Raw genomic sequence first — 21,068 nt, 5'->3', positions numbered from 1 at the left:
CAAATTAAATTAGATGTTTTTAAATTTGGAAAAATTAACCAAATGCTCCATGTTAATTGGCAATTGGTTAAAATATAAATTGACAGGATAAATATCAAATTGACTGTGATTTATATAATAATTTTAAAAACATGAGAAGAATTAAAAGACGCTATCTGAAAAGCAGATCGAAAAACTAATTGTAGAAGATACAATGTAAACAATGAAGATGCAGTGTTTTACAAGAGTTTTGTTTTTTCTTAGTGTTGTATTGCTCTAGAAATACACAGGGTGGAGTTCTTGGAAAGAATGATGTGAATTTTATTAATGAATCACAAAGCTTTAGTGCACATTTCACATCATTGGTTTGTGACAATTTTGAAAACTTTTCTACTCAAAGTTAGAAGACATTTTTAATAAAAGTTTAAAAAATTGTATAATTACTCTCTTTAGGTATGAGAAATTTAAACTTATTTGATTGCAGTCAGTGTTTCCATACTTAAACATAATACGTAATTCAACTGAACCTCTTTCGAATGTACCACATTCGAAATTTTTCTTGGAAAAGAGACGTCAAAAACAAAATAATGGCTTTGCATTAGCAAATTTTTCCGAATATATTCCCATAGGGTTCTTTTGTTACCAGTTTAAGAAGATTTCAGTAATGCATCTTCTTGAAAAGGGTTTCTAATTACACAGTAGTTAAGCCTTTGCGTATTCAAAATACATGTTGGTTTAAAACTAGTTATTTACATAAGCAGGCTGTATTACTATTGGTACTTGAAACGTAATTTATTACAATCATAATTGATTTCATTCATGACAAATTAGATCAGTGCATTGACCATATGTCGGATGAAATATGAGCCAGCCAAGGAATAATTATCAATCTTTTCGAATTAATTATTTATAATCAAAGGCAATTAAGTAATAAATTACCTAATCGAGGTCCGTTATTTGCGTATAATGGGTATTTAGCATTCGAGAAAAAATGTTAAATGACGATGTAGGGTGTTTAGCAATTTTGTCGAAACAAAAGACTTAAAAAGCTCGAATATCGTTCTGAACAATATGACGCTAATTAGCAAAAATGTTACAAAAGCTATTGTTCCAAGTGAAAATTCCGAAACAAGACATGCAAAATTTTGAATTTTTAACGCACCGAGTGCTATTCAGTTATTTTTCTGATTTATTAGATTTTTTTACTTGATTAATCTTCTTGCCGTATTACTCTCATTCAGTAATACTCATTAAAATATCTTTGTGATTTAGTATTCAAATTATTAACGAAGATAAAAAATTTATTTTGACATTGTGCTCATTGTAGCTTAAAACAAACTACAACTAACTGTTAGGTATAATGTTCGTTGTCCACCTACTTCATTCTCAAGCCCGGTTTAATTAATGTTGATTTTGATCAAAAATCATTAATGTTACACGGTATAGGACATTAATGGTAATTGATGCGGTACAATTCGATTTTGAACAGTATAAATATCCCTAATTGTAATAAAGTTGTTATACAGTAAAAATTCCCATTAATAAAATGAATATTAATCGTACAGGTTAATTTAGAATCATCCAAAATATTATGTTGTTTGCTTGTACATGAAAATAATATAAACTAAAATGTAAACGTCCATCTATTGCCTACCGCATTCAACAGATTTTGGTATCTAAAAAGCGTAATTTAAAACCGATTGTGGCTACCAACTAATGGCATACGCCTACCACCATGGAGATAGTGCCGAACGGTCTATTTATCTTCCTAGCTCTTCACGAAAATTAATTTGGTGCTATATAAACTCCTGGAAGCCTTTCATATACTGTAATGTTGATAAATGATCTATTGTGATGCGACGCTGTTTTCCATTGATTTTGGGCTGCGTGGGGATGCTAAAATTCAATCATCAGCGACACTAAATTTAAAATGTATAATGTATGAGGGTCTTATTGTATAAATTAGTTAGGTCCAATGTAAGCATAAACTTGTACGAGTCGTGTTTCTTTGTAGGTATATTGTGGCCTATAAATTGCGTGGGCATGCGCCTTTCTAGAAAAGGGCGAAAGCGCGAAGGGTCGGCTTGTAAACCCTTTCCCTTGGCAACGGTAAATATCGACTTTTCACGCCATTGTACGTCGTCACGTGGCGCCCAACAGTGTTAAAGTTAATGACACTATTTGAGATTATAAAGCAAAATCACATTTTCAGTTCGTAATTGTATGAAATGCAGTTGATTGAATTTCAATTAATGAACGTGGTACTGGTTCAGGCGGCAAGTTTTTCTTAATGTGGTTCAAGCCTCCATGACCATCGTGGAATCCGAAAAATTCAATCGTACAATACGAATAATTGCAATTGAATAGTCGAAATTTAAGTGTCTGAACAGAGGAACGTCGGTTTTTTTTTCATGTTACGCGATGGATTATTAATAATATTGACTTTGATCGATGATTGTACGATTCTGGTCGGTCGGACTAGGTACCGGTTTCTAAGCTAAAAAACCTCTTTGATCTACTAATTCTAGGTAACCATATAATAAATTTGTGTCGAAAAACTTTTGATTTTCATCCAACAATATCAATTAAAATGACTGATCATTCTACAGTGGTTGCTTGTTATCTGAAATATTTAAATTTTTTAGATCTATTTTGAAGTTTATACGTAAAAAAGAAAACTGTTAAGATAATCTTTTAGGCATGAATAAAACCTTGAATTACACAATACTCAAAATTTAAAAGTCTATAATAATAAGCGTCAAGTGTCGTATTAGGTTGTCATAATGGTCAGAACAATAATTGACCAAGTGTCATGTTAACAACATTATTATAATCTTCTTACATTTAAATAAGGCTCCTGAATAAGCTTGATTATTGAAGGTACTGTGTTTTTTTTTTAATTACTGACAATTTTATTCAATGTCATTTTTATTATCTCTCTATTAACTTTCAACATTGCTATACAGGGTTTTTCATAAAGAATTCCAAATCCAAAAAACTGGTTGAAAAATCGCTTACTTAACATTATTCCAATAAAAATATCCAACTGTTGCCTGACTGAATTGTCAAAACTTTTGGGGTAAAACCTGCTTTAGGATTATTGTTACCGTTTTGGTTGAGCTATTCTTAAGTCAAAGTCATATTTTTTGTATGAAAGTGTATGATATTTGTGGTTTTGAACCTAGAAGAAATGAAATATTTAAACTTTCTAAAGATTACTTTGACAACAATCTACAAAGTTGTTAAAAACGTGAAAATTCTCTTTGAAAAATGCCTAGTTTCTTAATTTGTTTAGTAACAAATAAAATGTCATTTTGGCCCATTTTTTTTTTACTATTTTTAGTTCTTTTGACAAAACCCATTAGGATAATAATATTTGTAGTTTTTTAAAGCTCTCGTGGTATGACCCCCGATAAAATTCGTCTTTAAAACTGCTTTATGAACAAATTCATCAATTTTTTTTACAACAAACTGCGGTGTAAAACCTGCTTTACCAACAAATTAAAATTTGCGGTTACACACATAATTTCATCATAGAATAATTGAACAACAAAGTAACTATTACAACCATACAGTAGATGAAATCTAATTTGCTCTATCGTTTTTTCGTGGTCCAACATTAAGGTAACACCGTCTATGAACTTAAAAACTGTTAAATCACTACATGATTATTATAAACCGCTGCGTTGTTAATTAAAAATAAACGAGCCCGTTTTCCCTTGATATATTTCGTAAAAGTAAAAGTGATGACCGTAGCTTTGCCGGTGCCACATTCCGAACAGGTAGAAGCCAGCACTATTAATCGCCAGAATTTAACGCATTTTTATTCGAAAATACCGAAACCTAAGTCCCATACGACTTTGTTTCGGTAAACCATTATAAATCACTTAAAATGGGAACCCAAAAAAGGTGGTACAAGCCTCAACGAGGTGAAAAATACCCGCGCAAACTTTTCTTTCTTTTAAATATCCATAATTTATCAAATAATAGGTGGTTATTCACGGGAGGTGTCACATGAAGAAAATAATACCATCAAACATTAATAACTTTATACACTGGGTTTTTAGCTGCAGGTTGACTTCTGCTTTGTTAAAATATTATAAATTGTCATATGTGGTGGTCTAGACTGCGACCATCTATGTTAACTGTATTTCCTTTCTTCTACACACAATCTTAAAGTCAATTCCTGGAAAATTCACATAAACTCCTACAAGCCACGTTTGATACACTTAATTTTTGCAGAGAGATTGGTCAACTTAAAGTGTTTAAACTAAGTAGAACCTGAGGGTTCCCACATATAAACAGAAAATGTTTACAAAGTGGTACTCCCAACACCCAACAGAATATCTTGTTTTTGTTGTGAACGCCACCCAGGTCATTGAAGGTAAAATTTATGGTTTACCATTTATTACCATACAGAAAACAGTGACGATTTTATTGAAATTTATCGCACCGTTTTATTAACATAATCACAATGTTTAGATCAAACAATTTACCACTGGTTTTTTTAATAAACCGTTGGTTGCAACATAATTTTGCTTCTTCATTCAAGATCAATAAGGTAAGGCAAAAGATATTGACCTACATAATACCGCACATGTAATTATTAGACTCAAATTTGTACTGATCACATTATGTTCTGCCTGATTAAACAAACTAGAAGCTGTAATTTGCTTCTTATGCTTAATACAAACCACCACGTGTGGTTATTATTTCTTCTTGGCAGCGTCGCAATCTGACTAACGACCAGCAATCAAACAAGTCAAATTAGTCCTTATAAAGTCTGTAAAATTACATTAAATAAATTTTCATGAATAAATCAGCAGAAGCTCGGTAATACACGAGGCTATTTACGTCACAGTACTCGTGAACTGAGATTTTGTTTAAAATGTCAGATTCATGAAAGAAAAAAACTGAATATGTTCGCGACGTCGAGAATTATAATTATTTTTAATTTATATTAAACAAGTCTTCGCATCTTATGTGCCCTCGAGGAACAATTTTTTGTTCGGATTTTGAGCGGTGGACTGGTTTTTGTAGTTTTTAACAGCAACGTATGAGGAATATATTAATAATATGTATTGATTTGCTCGGTGGTCAAGAATGTATAAATCAGGAACCTCAAAGTTGAATGTAATGATTAAATTGTGTTTGTTAGCAGAATTTTATGTTAGAACATGTTTGGTGTAGGATTAACATGTTTCTAGCTAACTTCATGTAAGTAATTCTTTCTTTGTCGTTAAATCATCAAGCTGATATAAAAGAACTAAAAGCAAAACAGTGACATTGTCAGGAATTGATTTTTAAAGAATTTAGAGGATTTAAGAGAATGTTGAAGAAAAGGTTGATGCACAGCATAAATTTCAAAAGGCAAAAGGCAATGGAATTTTGAAAAAGCACTCGAATAGGCATCTTTGAGAGAAGAAATTTAATAAAATATGAAGTATTTACTAAATTAATAATAGAAACCAGATTTTTTTTTGTTTTCAATATTTAATGTATTCCACAAATATGCTGTTTTGAATTCATTTGTGTACTGAAATTTGCAAAAAGCGTTGAAGATTCTTTTTATTAAAAACCAACCATTTTTTTCAAAAAAAACAAATAAAAGAAGCTAGAGAAAGTATTCTAGATAAATTACTAAGAACTTAACGAAGGAGGAATATTGCAAATGAAAGAAAGTTTCTAGAAGCACTCTAGATAATTTACAATTTTTCGGAAATTCTTCGTAGAGAAAATTACCTTCGGCCACCTTAACTGCCATGGCAAATAGGAAAATTGTCAATGCCTGATGTATAGCAATACGATTAAATAATTTCATTATTTTGTTATTTGTTAGGTCTAAAGTTTGAGTGAAGACAACTACTTTTTTATGTGGTTTTAATGTCACATTTCCAAGGATATATCAATATTTTCATAAAAATCCAGCAGTTGAATCAAGTCTTCGTAGTAATTCCATCTTCTATCGATTCTCTTCTCACAATCCATTCATATGGGAACAGGATGGTTTAACCAATTTTTTCAGTAGTAAATTTTCCGACTACTATTGGATGCAGACCAAACTCCAAAATAAAAAAAATGAAACACCAGGTATTTTTATGTGAAATTAATTTTTGTATCTCATTTTTAAGGCTGCTCTGTATCTCTATTTGCAATATACTATCTTATAAGCCTGTTTAGGTTATGTCTTTAAAGAGTGTTAACCCTAATAATTTTATCTTTTTATCATTTTGTGAAATGACCAACGCAGTATAACTGTTTTGCTATTTGCTATGAAATTTATGTGTGTTCTTCTTACTTGTTGTTTTCTGCTTTTCTTGGTTTAAATTGTGTTTCTTTTATATTACGCGTTTGTCTTCCCAGGAACTTTTGTCATCCAGTAATTTTCCAATAGCTTATTTATATTAATTTACTCTATTCAGCTGATTTCATAAAATAGTTTATTTTTATTCTGCATGGTAATGCGGTATTGATTATATATGATTAGTTGGCCTTAGGTATTATTGGATCTACAGACCAGACATGAAAGTGATGATAACAAAATACTGTAACAAAAATCTAGAAACCAGTGTATAACTAAATCGTAAAGCATTCATTATATAGTCGTAGTAAGAGCAGATAACATAAAATGAATAAGTTTAATGGAAACCACGATTCTACGAGTAATCGGTTCTGCATTGTTCTCAGAGACAACTCTGAATGATACATACAAGAGAAGACAACGCACACACATCAATATTGCAGCAAAAACTTAATTATAAACCTTTATTAAAACAATCACAAAACTATATTACTGGAAAAGTGCTTTCACATTACTGGGTGATCACTGAAATAGTTATTTGCGCAACTAGGGAGGAAAGTGCAACTTTTGCTCGCGAATTTGAGACTTGACGCGAAGCGGAGGGTTTAAAAGTTCAAGGGTGCAAAAAGAAGTTTACTCTAGAGTTACGCATCTAATTTTTTCTACGACCAATGTTATGTTTTATGAAAAAAGACAGCAGTAAATATTATGTTAATACTTGGCTGAAAAAGAAGGTGTTACTAAAGATATGTTTGTCAATTGGTCAAAAAAGTGACAAACTGTCTTTAAACAGTGTGACTTTACTGATAGCACTTGTCCTCCCTAGGGAAGAAAATACTTTCAGTCTGGTGGCAAAGGTGAAAGTGAATTTTCATTTCTCAAATGAGAGAGAAAAATTTTAAGTTCTGTAGGGGTCGTAAAAAACACTTTTTCTTTTACTAACATTATTATCCGAGTTATTCTTAAGTGGGCGAATAAAAATTGACTGTAAATAATCCAACATCAAAACAGTGGTTTGACAGCAACAAAGCACATCAACCGCAATCGATGGATAGAAAACATCAGACAGAGAAATAAACTGGTACAAGTATGACTTGCAACGCGCGATGGGACCCATTATGGTATAAGTCATTAGTTGTTTCGTTAACAAGTTAACAAGATGGCAGCATTATCGGGGCAATCTCCGATGGTCGTAGTATTGATGATGGTATCCACGCACCATACCATCTCTTCGGGCCTCCGTAACATGTTCTCGTTTCTTTCGATGCATCCGTACAAAATTACAGTCATAGACCCTTGTAGTTGTATCTCTCGACCTGTAGTTAGTAGTTTTTGTTATTTGTTCAATAAGGTTTTTATTGTGTTATCGGGGGAATAACAAGAAGATCGTGTTCCCCTGAACCGGTCTGAATTCCAAATCACTCGTCCTTATTTGTGGAAGACATGTTCTTGCTTAATTGCGATTAACAATGACGAAAACCATTCTTGGACCTTCGCTGACAGTGAGAGGTATTCGTTTGGTTTATCGCCTCCAAACCGTCCATTGTTCTAGAAACACCCGTCTATATTTCAGGAAAAATGTTAAAAGTGCTAGCGAGTTAGTAAATATGCGGTACCCCGGCAAGCTGACAGCATATTTTAAGTGACCCGCGAGCCCGAGAAGGTTTACATTCGGCCAAACACACTCGACAAGAATAATTCAGTCTCAGACAAAAACCTGCATATTTTCGCCGTGGCTGTCGAGAGCCACCGTGGTCGCCTGCACCTTGAAACGAAGAAGAACGCCACCCTGGAAACAAGGTAGAATGTCGAAAATACATAACAATGAGGAGCAGGTCCGAAATAAAAAAGTTCAACTCTTTAGTCCCAATTCTCCACTTTCTTTCAATCTTCCACTAACAATTCCTGCAGCATTGTTCGTTTGCAGTGTTTTAACCCACGCACCAGTATTAAACTCGTGCAACAACTTAATATTACCTCACATTCCTGAGTTTTTTGCGTTTTTGTTAACAGTTAAATATGACCAACTGCTTTAAAAATACACAACACAACCCTGTGTTGTGGTGCAGCGTCCCTAAAAACATACAGACGTTAAACCCATTACCATAATGAATTGCAAATGTCTTGTTTCCCCGTTTTCTTGTATGCAAAAGACAGTTTTAATTAGCTCGCGGTAAAAAATGTCACGAATTACGAATTTTAAGTAAATTATTGCACCGGTCCGGCAAATTAATGACTCCATACTTGGGTAAAATCATTTTAATGCCGGTTAATAAGCGTATCAAATCACCGGCACTAATGACTTGACATTTTGTATTTTTTTTTAAATTCTATCAAAATTGCGGGTTGTTTGTTATTGTACTGGTAATTTGTATTGATTGTGCTTCCTAATACTTTTATCTCTCTCTAATGGAGCTTGTTCGTAGTTTGTTGTCAATGATAATTGTATTTTTTTATGTTAATTTACAAGGGGTATCAGTGATCCAAAAATGTCCGGATAAAACCCCCTAATTTATTGATAAATTATTGATGAATCCACTACACAGAAGAATATTCCATATCATTACAGTTTGTAATCGCCACATACTTATGTTAAAATTGACACATGTTATGTCAAATGTTTGACACTTGTTTTGATTACTTTAAATGGAACACATTTGCTCAATCGGAAGATCTACTTTTTTTTATTTAAAAATTTTATATTTTATTGTTATTTGGATACTTTTCCAAAAATATAGATTTTTTTTCGTAAAACTTCAAAACAATAATCGCTTAAAATATTAGTCGTAATAACTACACTTGAAATTCAAACGTCAATTTCGCACACTACATAACTTAACGATTATGACCAGTTTACAACTAATATAATGAAAATTGATTTAGCGAGCAATTTTCAGTCATTCTAGTCAATTTTTATGACAAAAATGTCGAAAATCAGTCAAGATTATTGAAAATTGGCTTATTCCAACCGTTTTCAATGGTTCTAGTCTAATTTCTAGGTCAAAACTTTAAAAAACTGTCATATATTATAAAGGTTATCGTACTGGACTATTTTCAATCATTTTAGTCAATTTTCAAAGTCAGAACATTTAAAAACAGTCAAATTTTACCGGAGTAGTTGCAGTCGTCTCTAGTTGCTCGTCTAATTTAGCCTGCTATTCGTAGTGATTCAAGTCAAAACGTTACAAAAATAGTCAAATATTATAAACACTGATTTAACGCGTTATTTATTGTGTGAGTGATTTAACTGGAAATATCCAATCATTCTGGACAATTTTAAAGATCAAAATATTGAAAACTGGTCAATCTTCTTGAACATTGAGTTACTGAACAATTGGCAGTTATTTTAGCCAATTTTTAACTGCTGACTGAGGATCCAGGTCGGTGACAGTCTGTTGGAGGTTTATCAGAAATCGCCAATCGGTTCGACAATAAAAAATTTCAAAATCTGTCATTCCGTCTGTCAAAAGTGTCATTCTTACGGTAAAACTGTCAAAAGTTGTTAGAGTTACAGTAAAAAATGGCTCTAAACATGTCAAATTTAAAGACATAAAAATTGTTTGACTAAAATGTAAACTGGCAAATTAAACATTGAAACTGTCATTTTATTTAAAATGTAACGAGAAACTTGTCAAATAGACGAAAAAAGCCAATACGACTATTTTTTGTATCACTGGAACAGTCAGTTTTCATAAATAACATTAAAAGTCAACGTCAGGACAACAGAAAGAAAAAAATTAAAACCATTTATTTTTTGAAGTGATCAACGTTACCTAAAAATAATCCATGAAATTTTTACATTTTTAAGTTTAGTAAGTATGTACACATGTATGTAACAATCACTTCTTTAAGTTTTTATCACATATTCTTATGATTTTTTAGCAGCGTTGCCAACTAGTTATACAAATGCAACTTTTAAGAACAAAGTATCTCATATACCATCAAAAGTATGTTCATATATTACAGTTGATTACTATTACTATTATGATATTTTACTGATAAATCTATATTGAGAAATGATAATACATATTTGAAAGAAATATTCTATATCTAAATTATCGTATACAATGTGAGAAAGTAAATATTATATGGCTATGTATTGGTTAACAAGTGAAATTCTATGCATACGCATAGCATTTACATGAAGAAAATATGTTTGTGAAGGTGCATATGCAAAACAAGATTATCCTCATACTATGCATGTGCAGAAAATATATTATGCGAAGAGACAGGATTTGCCTGATTGCCTCGTCATTTTGCAACGCTTGTCCATTAAGAGGACACCCAAATAACCTCTCAGGTCTCCCAGGAAGATAACACTTCTTGACTATTTCTTACAAAAGCAAAGTTTTTATAACCAAAAACGTTAAGGTGGTAAGACGGACAAAGTCTGTGATACGGAAACAATTAATTTTTGCTTAATCATCAATAATGTTATAATATTAGAAATTAATGCAAGAAGAATGAGGTAAGAGTTTTCTGGTATGTAAATCCGACTTATCGAGGGTCTCAATTAGTCCTAATAGGTGGCGCATGCGAGACATCTGCCTGGGCAGGAAGTAGTTAAAACAAAATGTTAATACTATCCGACAGGTGAATCATAGTCCCTCTACAGTTCCTTTACCCCTCACCTGCTGAAAAATCGCCGTAAATCATACTTGAAATAACTGGGCGGTAACTTATTAACTTCGATATATCCCGGGACTGTGTTTAGGTCCGCGATCTTGTAGGTTATACGGATCGAAGCCACGATCGCTTTGTTTTTTCACGTTGTGATCCGTTTTAATTTTAACCTATAATTACAGAGCGCGTTCCGTGGAAAGTGAGTCTTTTTATTAAAAGTCGCCCCGATACACGTAACATAAATAAATAATAAAAAAATGGATCTATATATTACAGGTTCCTTTCGTACACATCCTCCATCCGATGGGAATACCCTTAAGCCATTGGCGTTCTAATTAAACCCCCCCAACAATCACATATTTTCTTGATTTTGATAAATTTAATAGAATAAAGTGTTGCGCCTCTGTTGAAAACTGGTATCTAAAACATCCATCCTAACCTATCAATGAAAATTTAATATGTTAAAACGAGATTTATGTCCAACGCCTTTCTTAATGGACTATCTTGCAACCGAGGTTTTTTACTTTTTTGCCATGAGCAAAATTAAATGCCTGCTAAGCGAATTTCATGCTTCACCCCTACTTTAAATACTTCCATTATAGTTTAGTTGCATGTCCAACGTTTTTGTAGGACCTACACTTGTCACTATTATAGTTTGGACAGTTTGTACATTAACCGTCTATGCTTTTGGGTACTAGTTTTGCATAATCTTACACATTGTCGCAATCTGTTTATCTACGCAAGCAATAGATATATTTTTTTAATGTTTTAAAGATAAAAGTAACGTGATTAATGAATAAGGCTGCCATATTCTAACCGTAAGTATTGATAAATTGTTTTATAATTAGTTACAGGGTTAACACAAAGCAGTTTGCGTGATAAAAATAAGACTAATTGACTCACAATCGCCACATATATCACGATGACGTGTTTGTTAAACTCAACAGTGCTGTCAATTAACACAAAATGTGTAATAATATAATAAAAATTGTTTATTGATTAAAAACTGTTTTACAGAGCTGGTTATGATTTTTAGTACTTAATATTAATCAGACAATTGATCAAAGCACATGCAAAAAATGTTTTGATTATTTAACAGCAATGTGGAGTTATTGTCAGATTAGAACATCAGCTCTTTGTTAAGGCCTAGTCTCCACCTGATCCACTGTGTATAAAGTTTTAGGATAGAAAAATTTCAAGCTTACACATAGCTACATAATTTGTCGTTACAACACTAGCGTAATTATTTAAGGCAGTTTCCGATTAAGCAGAGCTTCTTTTTATGTTTTGTTTTTTTTTAAGCGGCTTAACGGCTTAGCAACTTTGCTAACTAATAAGCTTATTAAAGGCAGCCAATAACAGCCTAAAGTATGCAATTAATAGCAACTTTGATATGGCGTGATGATGTTATTTAGATCTTTCGGTAATAATTTCAATCACGATTACGGTTTTGATTTGCATAATATATTTAAAGGGAAGAACAAAATATACAGTCTCATGTCATGTTTTATAGTATAGTTTTTCCTACGAGTATCGTAGTAATGAACTAGAAACACCAGGATAGGTAAGGAATGTAATAAGGTTTCTTTCCTGGTACTAAACCACTTTGAAGTGAATTTCTGTTTTACTATGAAAATCTGTGTACACACACAATTTAAGGATCTGCCTAAAATATTACCTAAAAGGTCTGTAAACATGAAAAATGTATGATAATCAGAGCTTGTACTGATTCTTATTATTGTTAGTTGTTAAATTGTTAATTACGTGTTAACAAAAATTGTGCGGTAATACTTAGTAGATCCACTGATCCAATATAAAAGTAGAGCACATTAAAAGAAAGTCGTTTTTGGCATAAGTTCTTATTAAGAACAATGTCCATCATATGCTATTAAACCGAGTATTCAACCTTTACAATAATAATATTAATTTGAATGTTTCATTAGTATCTCGTCCTAGTCTCATTAGAAATAAAAAAAACTCAATCAACTGATTTATGTATGAATTTGATGATTAGTTCCACTGTAATGTCATATTGTTCAAAAGTTTACGTTACTAACTGTAGAGAAAGAAAACAAGCATCGACATCATAAAATTTATTTTTAGTAATTAAAAATCTGATAGAACCATTCTGGTTGGTTGAGCATGGTCGTATTTGATTGGATTTAATTCGATGCTGTGAGAAAATACTAAGGCTCGTTGCAATAGGGCCATTGTTCAACATGGCTGATCGAAACCGAAAAAATCGGAAAACCAAAAAAGGCTCGCCATTGTATTTGACGTGATCTACACTGATGGAGATCGATCGCATCAATCGACTTGTCAATCAATGCCTTACGTGTCAATCACTCGTGGACAGTCGTTGAGAGTTGTCCTACTCGGTTTTCTTTACGGCTTTGCGTTGGCTTTTTAAGCTTGGCCTGAATGATCTGATATCGATTTTTTATTTGTTCGCCGGGATGTGATCACTGTTTTCAGCGACATCATCAGCATAAACTTAGAAAGGTCTGGATTTAGCTGCAGGTGCAGCAGAAAGGCATGAACGACTTTTTATAAACAAATTTTTTCGTTTGCTTGTTTGTTAATCGTCACGCGTGACTGAAACTTACAGTTGTACCAAAAAAGGTTCAAGAACCACCGACAGTCTTGTTATTGAATCTCGAACTACACAATTCCTTAAGAAAAAACCTCGATGCTATCTCCCACGATAACGTCGGAAAGTATCCACACAAAGATTGTCACAGATATCTCGAGTGATACTAGAGAAGTGCTTTACCCGCGCTCGAATGATCATCTAGCAAGCGAATCCGCCGATTTGAATGGATTAATCACTTGCCGCTTTCCATAAACAATGGCTGGGGCATTCGGTGCAAAGGCATAAAAAGCCTTCCAATTGTGTCAAAAAGCTTTTACGGCGACAAAGAACTTTTTTTTGAAAATGTCAGCCGAACAAACGTGTGGCCGATCACCAGAATCATTCCAACTAAGTGGTTTATTGTCATCCTTGATGGGATGAGTGTATTTTTCTACCTGATCTTTTCGCAGAGGCGTGGATCTTTATTGTTTTATTTTTTCTGTTAATAAGTGTAATATTTTTACCTTTTTTTGAACATGCACATATTCAAAAAATGCTTTATACCAGTAGTTTATTTTTACGTAAAGCGTCATCTTCAAACCATAAACATACTTAACTACCACCAACCCAACTTCGTCCTTTCTTCTAATCCTAAAACTAAAAGCACTTCATCTTCCTACGCCTCTGCGAGCCGGTGCTTCTCCGTCCCCTTTCCCTTCATCTACATAGAGCTTCGGCGTCACTTTTCAAGTATCAATCAGAATTAATGTCAAATTTGTTTTTATTCGATTACTCAGACCAAATCGAACGTCGGAATGTATACTCCTTTTAAGCCTGACAGATCCTACAAACCGATTACGGTTAAAAATAAAGTAATATCTTTGAGAGATGTCAAAGATCAGATGGATTTTCGATGCAGTTGTAGAGCAATTTAGTTACGACCGAGTCATTATCCGACTGACCAGACTTGCTTTTGATTGTGCAATGCTTCCAAGACTCCAAACAATACCTGTACACTAAGCATGACATTGTGGAAAATTATAAAACTGTTAATTTTTATTTTGATTAATTGTTGTATACGATACAGTAATATGCTTCATTGACTCTATTCCAGAATAAGTTTTTTTTGCATATCAATGAGCTGATATAAAGTGAAAATTGTTATAAGAGACCGAAGGTCGAGGTTAACAACACGTAAGTGCAAAAAATGACTAAAAAAGTAGAACTTTTTGCACTAAAAATCATTCAAAAGTATAAAAAGATTTTTTAGTGGTAATTTAGTCTTCCTAAACACATATTAGGTCCATCAAAAGTTTAGAAAGAATTTAATACAAGAGGATCTATACTTCTTCAAAGAGAGATCCCTGTATAAATTTTATTTTTTTCCAAAAAATGTGATTAAAGGTAGTGAAGTTAAAGGTTAAAAGAATCTTAAATATGAAAATAAACAGTATAAGTGGCAAACAAAAAAAATGACTAAAAAGCTCGAATACAAATCATTACTATGCAACCGTTGGTAGCATGTAAACCGCAAAACGGATCAGATAAATTGTTATCTTTCAATCTTTATCATTTAATCACTCTCGCGTATCTTTTTATCTCAATCCGTCTCACAATCAAGAAGACCTACAGTTTACCCAGGCTCGCTCCATAGTGGCTTTCATTTTTAACTGTCGATAGTTTGACCAGATAATAACCGACGTGTTGATTGCAACCACTGTGTTTCATAAATGATAATATAATGTGTAATTAACTATTTTGCACTTTACACTAGCAGGTGCTACGGCCGTTACAGTGAAGATGATGCAGTTGGAAAGATTATTTCAGTTCCTCTTATCTTATCAGCGAAGATTTTGTACGGTTAATTAGCATTCACTAATTCTGTTATATGCTGAGCTACTCATGGAAGAGACAAGCGATAATGATTTTTAAATAATTGGTTGGTGAGGATGGTCTTTTACAGGCCGTAGCTTCCTCGGAGAGAATGTAAATCAGACTACCAATACGAGGAAGCGAATGTTCATTTTTAAAAATTGATTTTCCCATTCCGTTTCTCATGGCAATACGTTATCATCAGGTGTCTTAATTTATGAGCCACCAAGATGAGAAAAGAGTTCCTCATCGTCGGGCAAATGGAAAAAATGATAAACTGTTACGAAATGAGTAATAATAAGCTCAGGTAGCCGTCTTTGCCGATATATTTCACCTTTTAAGTGGATGCTTTAAGGGTGTTATTATGGTAAGTGCGGAACGTTCGTAAATGCTGCGAAGAAGAGGCGTCTTGACAGGATATTCTTAAATAATTTGTTTGCTTTTACCCAGTTCACCAACGATCAATTTTAAAAATGTACCTTTTTACTATTATAGAATGTCCAGTAAGCACATAATCAAAAGATTACTGTGACATTCTTTAGATGAAACTGATGATCTGACATAATCGTTATTAGGAAAATGTGTCTGGTTCTACAGCTAATGATTCTTGAAAATAAATCATCATAACGCAAATAAGGTTTGAAAAAATTAACTTTACGTTTATGTTTACGTGTTTCTTATGTTAACGTTCATTTTAAAAGAGGCAGGCGTAAGTCTAATACTTTCCTTTGTAAGATAACTCACATATAAACAACAAACATGTCGGTAACAAAATAAATGCCTCTGGCCGATCATTATTTTTGTAAAGTCATCCTAGGCAAAAGGGTTTTGTTTCAGTTAAACTAGAAGCAATAAATACCGTCCCCACATCTTGTTCGTTTTTCTGATTGTACCACCCAGACGACACTTAAAGCCCATTTATCTTCTAATCAATCAAGTCCGTGATGGCATCCATTGAATAAAGTCGAAATTCGCTGGCTACAATTCCGAGGGACTACAGGGGGATTCCGAGTTGCCGCGCCAGCGATTTGGGTCCTTAAGGCAGGGACGGCCTTATCGCTGGGAGATCGCTATCCAATTAAATCTGACAATGGGTTTACTTCAGTGACACAAGTTTTAGAGCGTATTCGAACTCGGAGAATGGGAAAGGACTGATAAATGTTTTAACGGACTGAGGCGTAGTTATTCTAAATGTGAATAAAGAAAATCGGTTTTTGGTATTCTGGTCGCGGTACTACTACTGAAGACAAGATCCGAATTAATGATTATTCACAATTTTCTGAGAGTGTTTGTTAATTTGTCGTTTTTCTTTGCAGAGTTTGCAGAGTGCAGCCCGAAGAGCTGGAACGAGTTGTGCAAACTGTAAAACAACCACAACGACGTTATGGCGGAGGAACCAAAACGGGGAACCGGTGTGCAATGCATGCGGGTTATACTACAAATTACACAATGTAAGTAATCGAGAATACCATTTTACAGCCTTTTAAATAGCTTCTACTACAAGATGCACACATTCCACAGGCAGTGCAAACCAATTTAGTCCATGCAAATTGGTCTGGGTATAAGTTCACGTTTTCAATCGGTTCTTCTGGTTCTTTCAAACTTTCATTAATGCTGCTAAAAGAAAATAACCACCCAAAACGGATAAAAAACCTCATAAACATATTAAGGAGCACATGTTTCGGAGGCGAGCTGTATATTTTTCGCATCCTTTAGCTCTATGCAAATAAAGCTTTGTCCGTGGCTATCAGACCGCATTAAAAATCCGAATAAAGAGACAGTTGTTGTTCACATTAAGGAGTTTTAGGAGTTACTGGTCTTCAAATTCGCCTTATTGGGCTTCTTTATATCGTACTTTTAAGTTCAGAAAAGTTTACAAGGTTTCCACCGCAAAGCACACCGTAAAAGCACAAATAAGAACTTAAATATTTTATGCTGTGCTGTTGGTGAGAGATTAATTATCAACGTTAAGTGATTTACTGCTAACACTGGTAGTACTTGACGTAACATACAGGATGTTTTCAACATAATGACCAGTTCCTTGAGTACGTTGCTTGCTTTATAATAATTTCTCACCTTTCATATTGGATTTTTGCAAAATTATTATTTTGTGACGTAGTCAGTGGGATAAGTTACTGTAACAAAATAGATTAATGTTTAATTATTACTCTGATACCCTTATTTTTCTGTAGTCTTGATTGTGAATTTACAATCGTGTACTACTGTCTATTCGGATTGAATGCAAGTGTCGCATGTAACAAATACATGACCGAAGCTTGTAAAGAGTATAGTCGCTTGCCGTTATTCTTCTATTTCACAGACTTATCTAGGTAATGGTCATATGTTTCCTTCTGTGACAACGTGTGTTTATGTTCCACTTGTATTTAGTTTGAATAGATAGTAGACCAATTCGTTGAAATAAGCTTTGGATAGCATCAAACTGAAAAGATATGTTGTAATTTTACTTTTACGCAGTGTACTCCAATAAATTGGTATGAACCTAAGAGCCTGACAAGACATTATTTTGTAATTCCTTCTCTCGACTAATTGGAATTTCTAACTGCGTTTACTGACTGTATTTTTCTAAAATCCGGCATAAGGCTTATCCAAGGAAAATTGCCATCTTAAGTAATATACTTTGCACGAAAATAAAATAGATTGAGATAGGAAATATCATTTGAGACTTGAAGCAGAATGAAACAAATATGTATAGGTAAGAGATTGTCCCTCTTTTACAGAAGAATCTGTCCTAAACTTGGAACTCTTCAAAGAAAAAAGCAAACTGTGGTAGAAGTGAGATGAAGAGAAGAAAGCTTACTTGACCTGTCTTCTAATTCCTGTTCTACACTAATAATACTGACTGTAAATTTGAATTAGTATTGCTCTAGATATTTAATTATCATGTAGTTCCTGATGCAAAACATGGAATATCGGCTCTATGCTTGTCCATTTACAGTCCTTACTAATACGTTCATTATGATATCCAACGATGATCCGCATTGTGGATATCCATTAACATTACAAAATGTAAAGTCAATTGGCGTCCTGATACTTGAGTTCATGTAGACATGTTTCTAAATATGAAGATGCTCTAGACTTAAGAGAAAAAAAAAAAGATCCAATCTTGATATGATCTTGAAAGAGAACATAAGGAACTTCAATTTGCAAGAAGTGCGTGATATCATACATTTTATAACGAAGCTTCAGCGGAACTGTCCTGTCCAACAAGACAACTAAAACGAACAAAAAAAATATAAGACCGCTAATACGCTGGTTTTACGATGCAATGAATAGACAATATTGGAGTAGACAATCATTGGAGATTAGTTCAAAAATACCAAGAAATATTGTTTTGGAGTGTTATGTACGATCTGAGAGATATTTAAGCAATCGTAATCCAACTAGCACAGTCAGTGGTCCAACTTAAACAAAATAGCCTACTATGGTGATATGCAGCTTGTCCAGAACAATTCCCTGCAATTTGAGCACAAGGAAGACAAACCAGATCTCCAAAATAAAGACCTACCACGATTTTAGTTCGGTTACCCCAGAAACAGTAGACCCTACTAAGACCCTCACTACTAAGCAACATTAGTTTTACAGGCTCTAGAACATTGAAGAAATTTAGGTTTGCACCTATTCTAGAATCGCAGCTGGGACAGACTGATAAATCAGTGTAAGAGTATCTACTCACCTGGGGAGTTTCCACCAAACTGGAGATGTTTAAAAGAGGCCTATGTCCAACAATGGATGTAAAAGGGGCTGAATGATGATGATGATAATCCAGATATTGATAATTTTCAGTAAAAATTTTCTTGTTCTAGAAACACAGCAAATTAAAACGTTTATGTAATGGTAAAATTAAAAATTGTTTGAGGTATTTTATAACGTTCTAATCTGGCACATAGTTTTAAAGTATTATACTGCTAAAATTCACTAATTTGTGCAGCCTTCCCGTCAAATTTATTAAACCAAGTAGCGTACGTGACGTGGTAAAAATGTCGGCAACATTAAAACGATGCATTTTATGAAGAATTGCATAGGTCCACTGACCGCGGCCTTTACCGCACTGAATATATGATTAGCTTATGTCGCAGCAGTACGGAGGGTACTAATTCAATTAATTCAGCGGCTTTTTCAGACTTAAAGCATTAATTCGAGTGTCGCGGAATGTGTGCAGAGGTGTTTCGGAATCTCAGATCTACAATTGCATCTCTAACGTCGTTCATAATTAGACCGACAAAGGATAAGGTTATAGTGTGTGCCAGACGGTCAATTATAGTTTATTTAAATTGTCGGATTATAAACTGCTTTCTCTGTAACTTTTGCAAAGGCAATGAAGATTCATTATTTTTAACAATGACAGTCGTACTTTGGTTTAATGAAATTATGAATGAGGCAAAAAAGCCAGAACCAGATTACCATCATCCTTAAGATTTTAGTGGGCGAAAACAAATTGTAAGATACTATCTCAAGTAAATCTCAACATTCAGTTATATTGTCGTTATGGTGCACCAACTTTTCGACATAACTGTTCTGCTTTGGAATGCCTGGATGGATTTGCTCTTACTAGGATTGGTTACCCAATATAGCACGTGTGCACGATTTGCAGGTGTATTTTCTGTAAATTGTTAATCTCAGATCTCTGTCGAGCAATTCATCAAGTTAATGATTCGCTGACAGTGGAAGACTATTCGTTTTATTGCCTGGCAGGATTGTAGCCAGTCACCGAATAATAAATATCATACACCTATTATTCGAATATGGTATACTCACTAGCCACTCCCGCATAAATCTTGAGAACCATTAAATTATACACTTGATCGTTTCGGTAGTTCTGCGGTTGACAGATAGCAAGATTTCTTATAGGTGAGCCCGGTAGGAAACCTGCTACTTGGCAATATTAATAATTTCACGTGAACTTTAATAGGCGAGTGCTATCTTTTCATCGGGATTTGTTCAACCTCATTAGTTCAGGTTATTGTGATTTTTAAAGGTTCATTTGCATAATTATGCTAATTTCTTGTACGCTAAATTAGATAATTACTTTATATGCATAATTTTTCTTGTTAGTTTGGTTATAATTATGATGGATAATGTACCAGCAAATCGATTGTTTGCGTTTGATTTAGATCTAATATTAGATATTTCAGCGCTGTAAGTAGGCATATTAGTTAATGAAATGTGAGGCTTGGATGCATCTTTAAGACAGTTCCAATAGAATATTTTGTTTTTTAAATCACAATTTGTTATTTTTTTATTAACTAGTAAATAGAGCAACTATTACTTACTCGCTTGTCGAATTTTATAATTTTTTGCTCGCATATGAGTGCGGATAGTTAGATTTTCCACACTAGTGCAGAAAAGAAATTTCCGCACTCAATTTTTAATTTATGTTCTATGCAACAATAAACTACCAAATGGGCGTCACGTGACTTATCTACGTCACTGATGTTATGTAATTATCATAGTTAATTAACTTTCCCACGGAACTCATTTATTATGGAACAAAAGGATGCATGCATTGAGCTTTTATTCTACAAAACTTCTGAGTAACATTTTCAAATTGGTGCAACAAAAAACAATTTGAAGAAAGAAGTGTCTCTAACATTTTGCAAATCACTCTAACATGTCCTTCGCGTATTTGAAAAAGCAAAGCGTTGACTGAAGCTAAAAAAAAGCAAATTAGATGAAATTATTAGATTTTTTAATAATCGAGGC

At 33.5% G+C, this 21,068-nt stretch overlaps 1 protein-coding gene across 2 annotated transcripts in view; it reads left to right on the top strand.

Annotated features, from left to right (window-relative positions):
• The window catches only part of grn (GATA binding protein grain), a 57,894-nt gene that overhangs the window by 29,808 nt on the left and 7,018 nt on the right, over window positions 1–21,068 (top strand). For both annotated transcript variants that reach the window (XM_081977537.1, XM_081977536.1), the window contains exon 6: window positions 16,664–16,798. In XM_081977537.1, coding sequence (XP_081833663.1) covers window positions 16,664–16,798 — 135 coding nt within the window. The remainder of the gene's footprint in view (window positions 1–16,663; window positions 16,799–21,068) is intronic.

Source organism: Ips typographus, linkage group LG4 (assembly GCF_016097725.1).
Source record: "Ips typographus isolate SLU linkage group LG4, UJ_Ityp_2.0, whole genome shotgun sequence".
Classification (NCBI taxonomy): domain Eukaryota; kingdom Metazoa; phylum Arthropoda; class Insecta; order Coleoptera; family Curculionidae; genus Ips; species Ips typographus.
The sequence above is the reverse complement of the archived record's forward strand: the minus strand, read 5'-3'. Positions and strand labels throughout refer to the sequence as shown.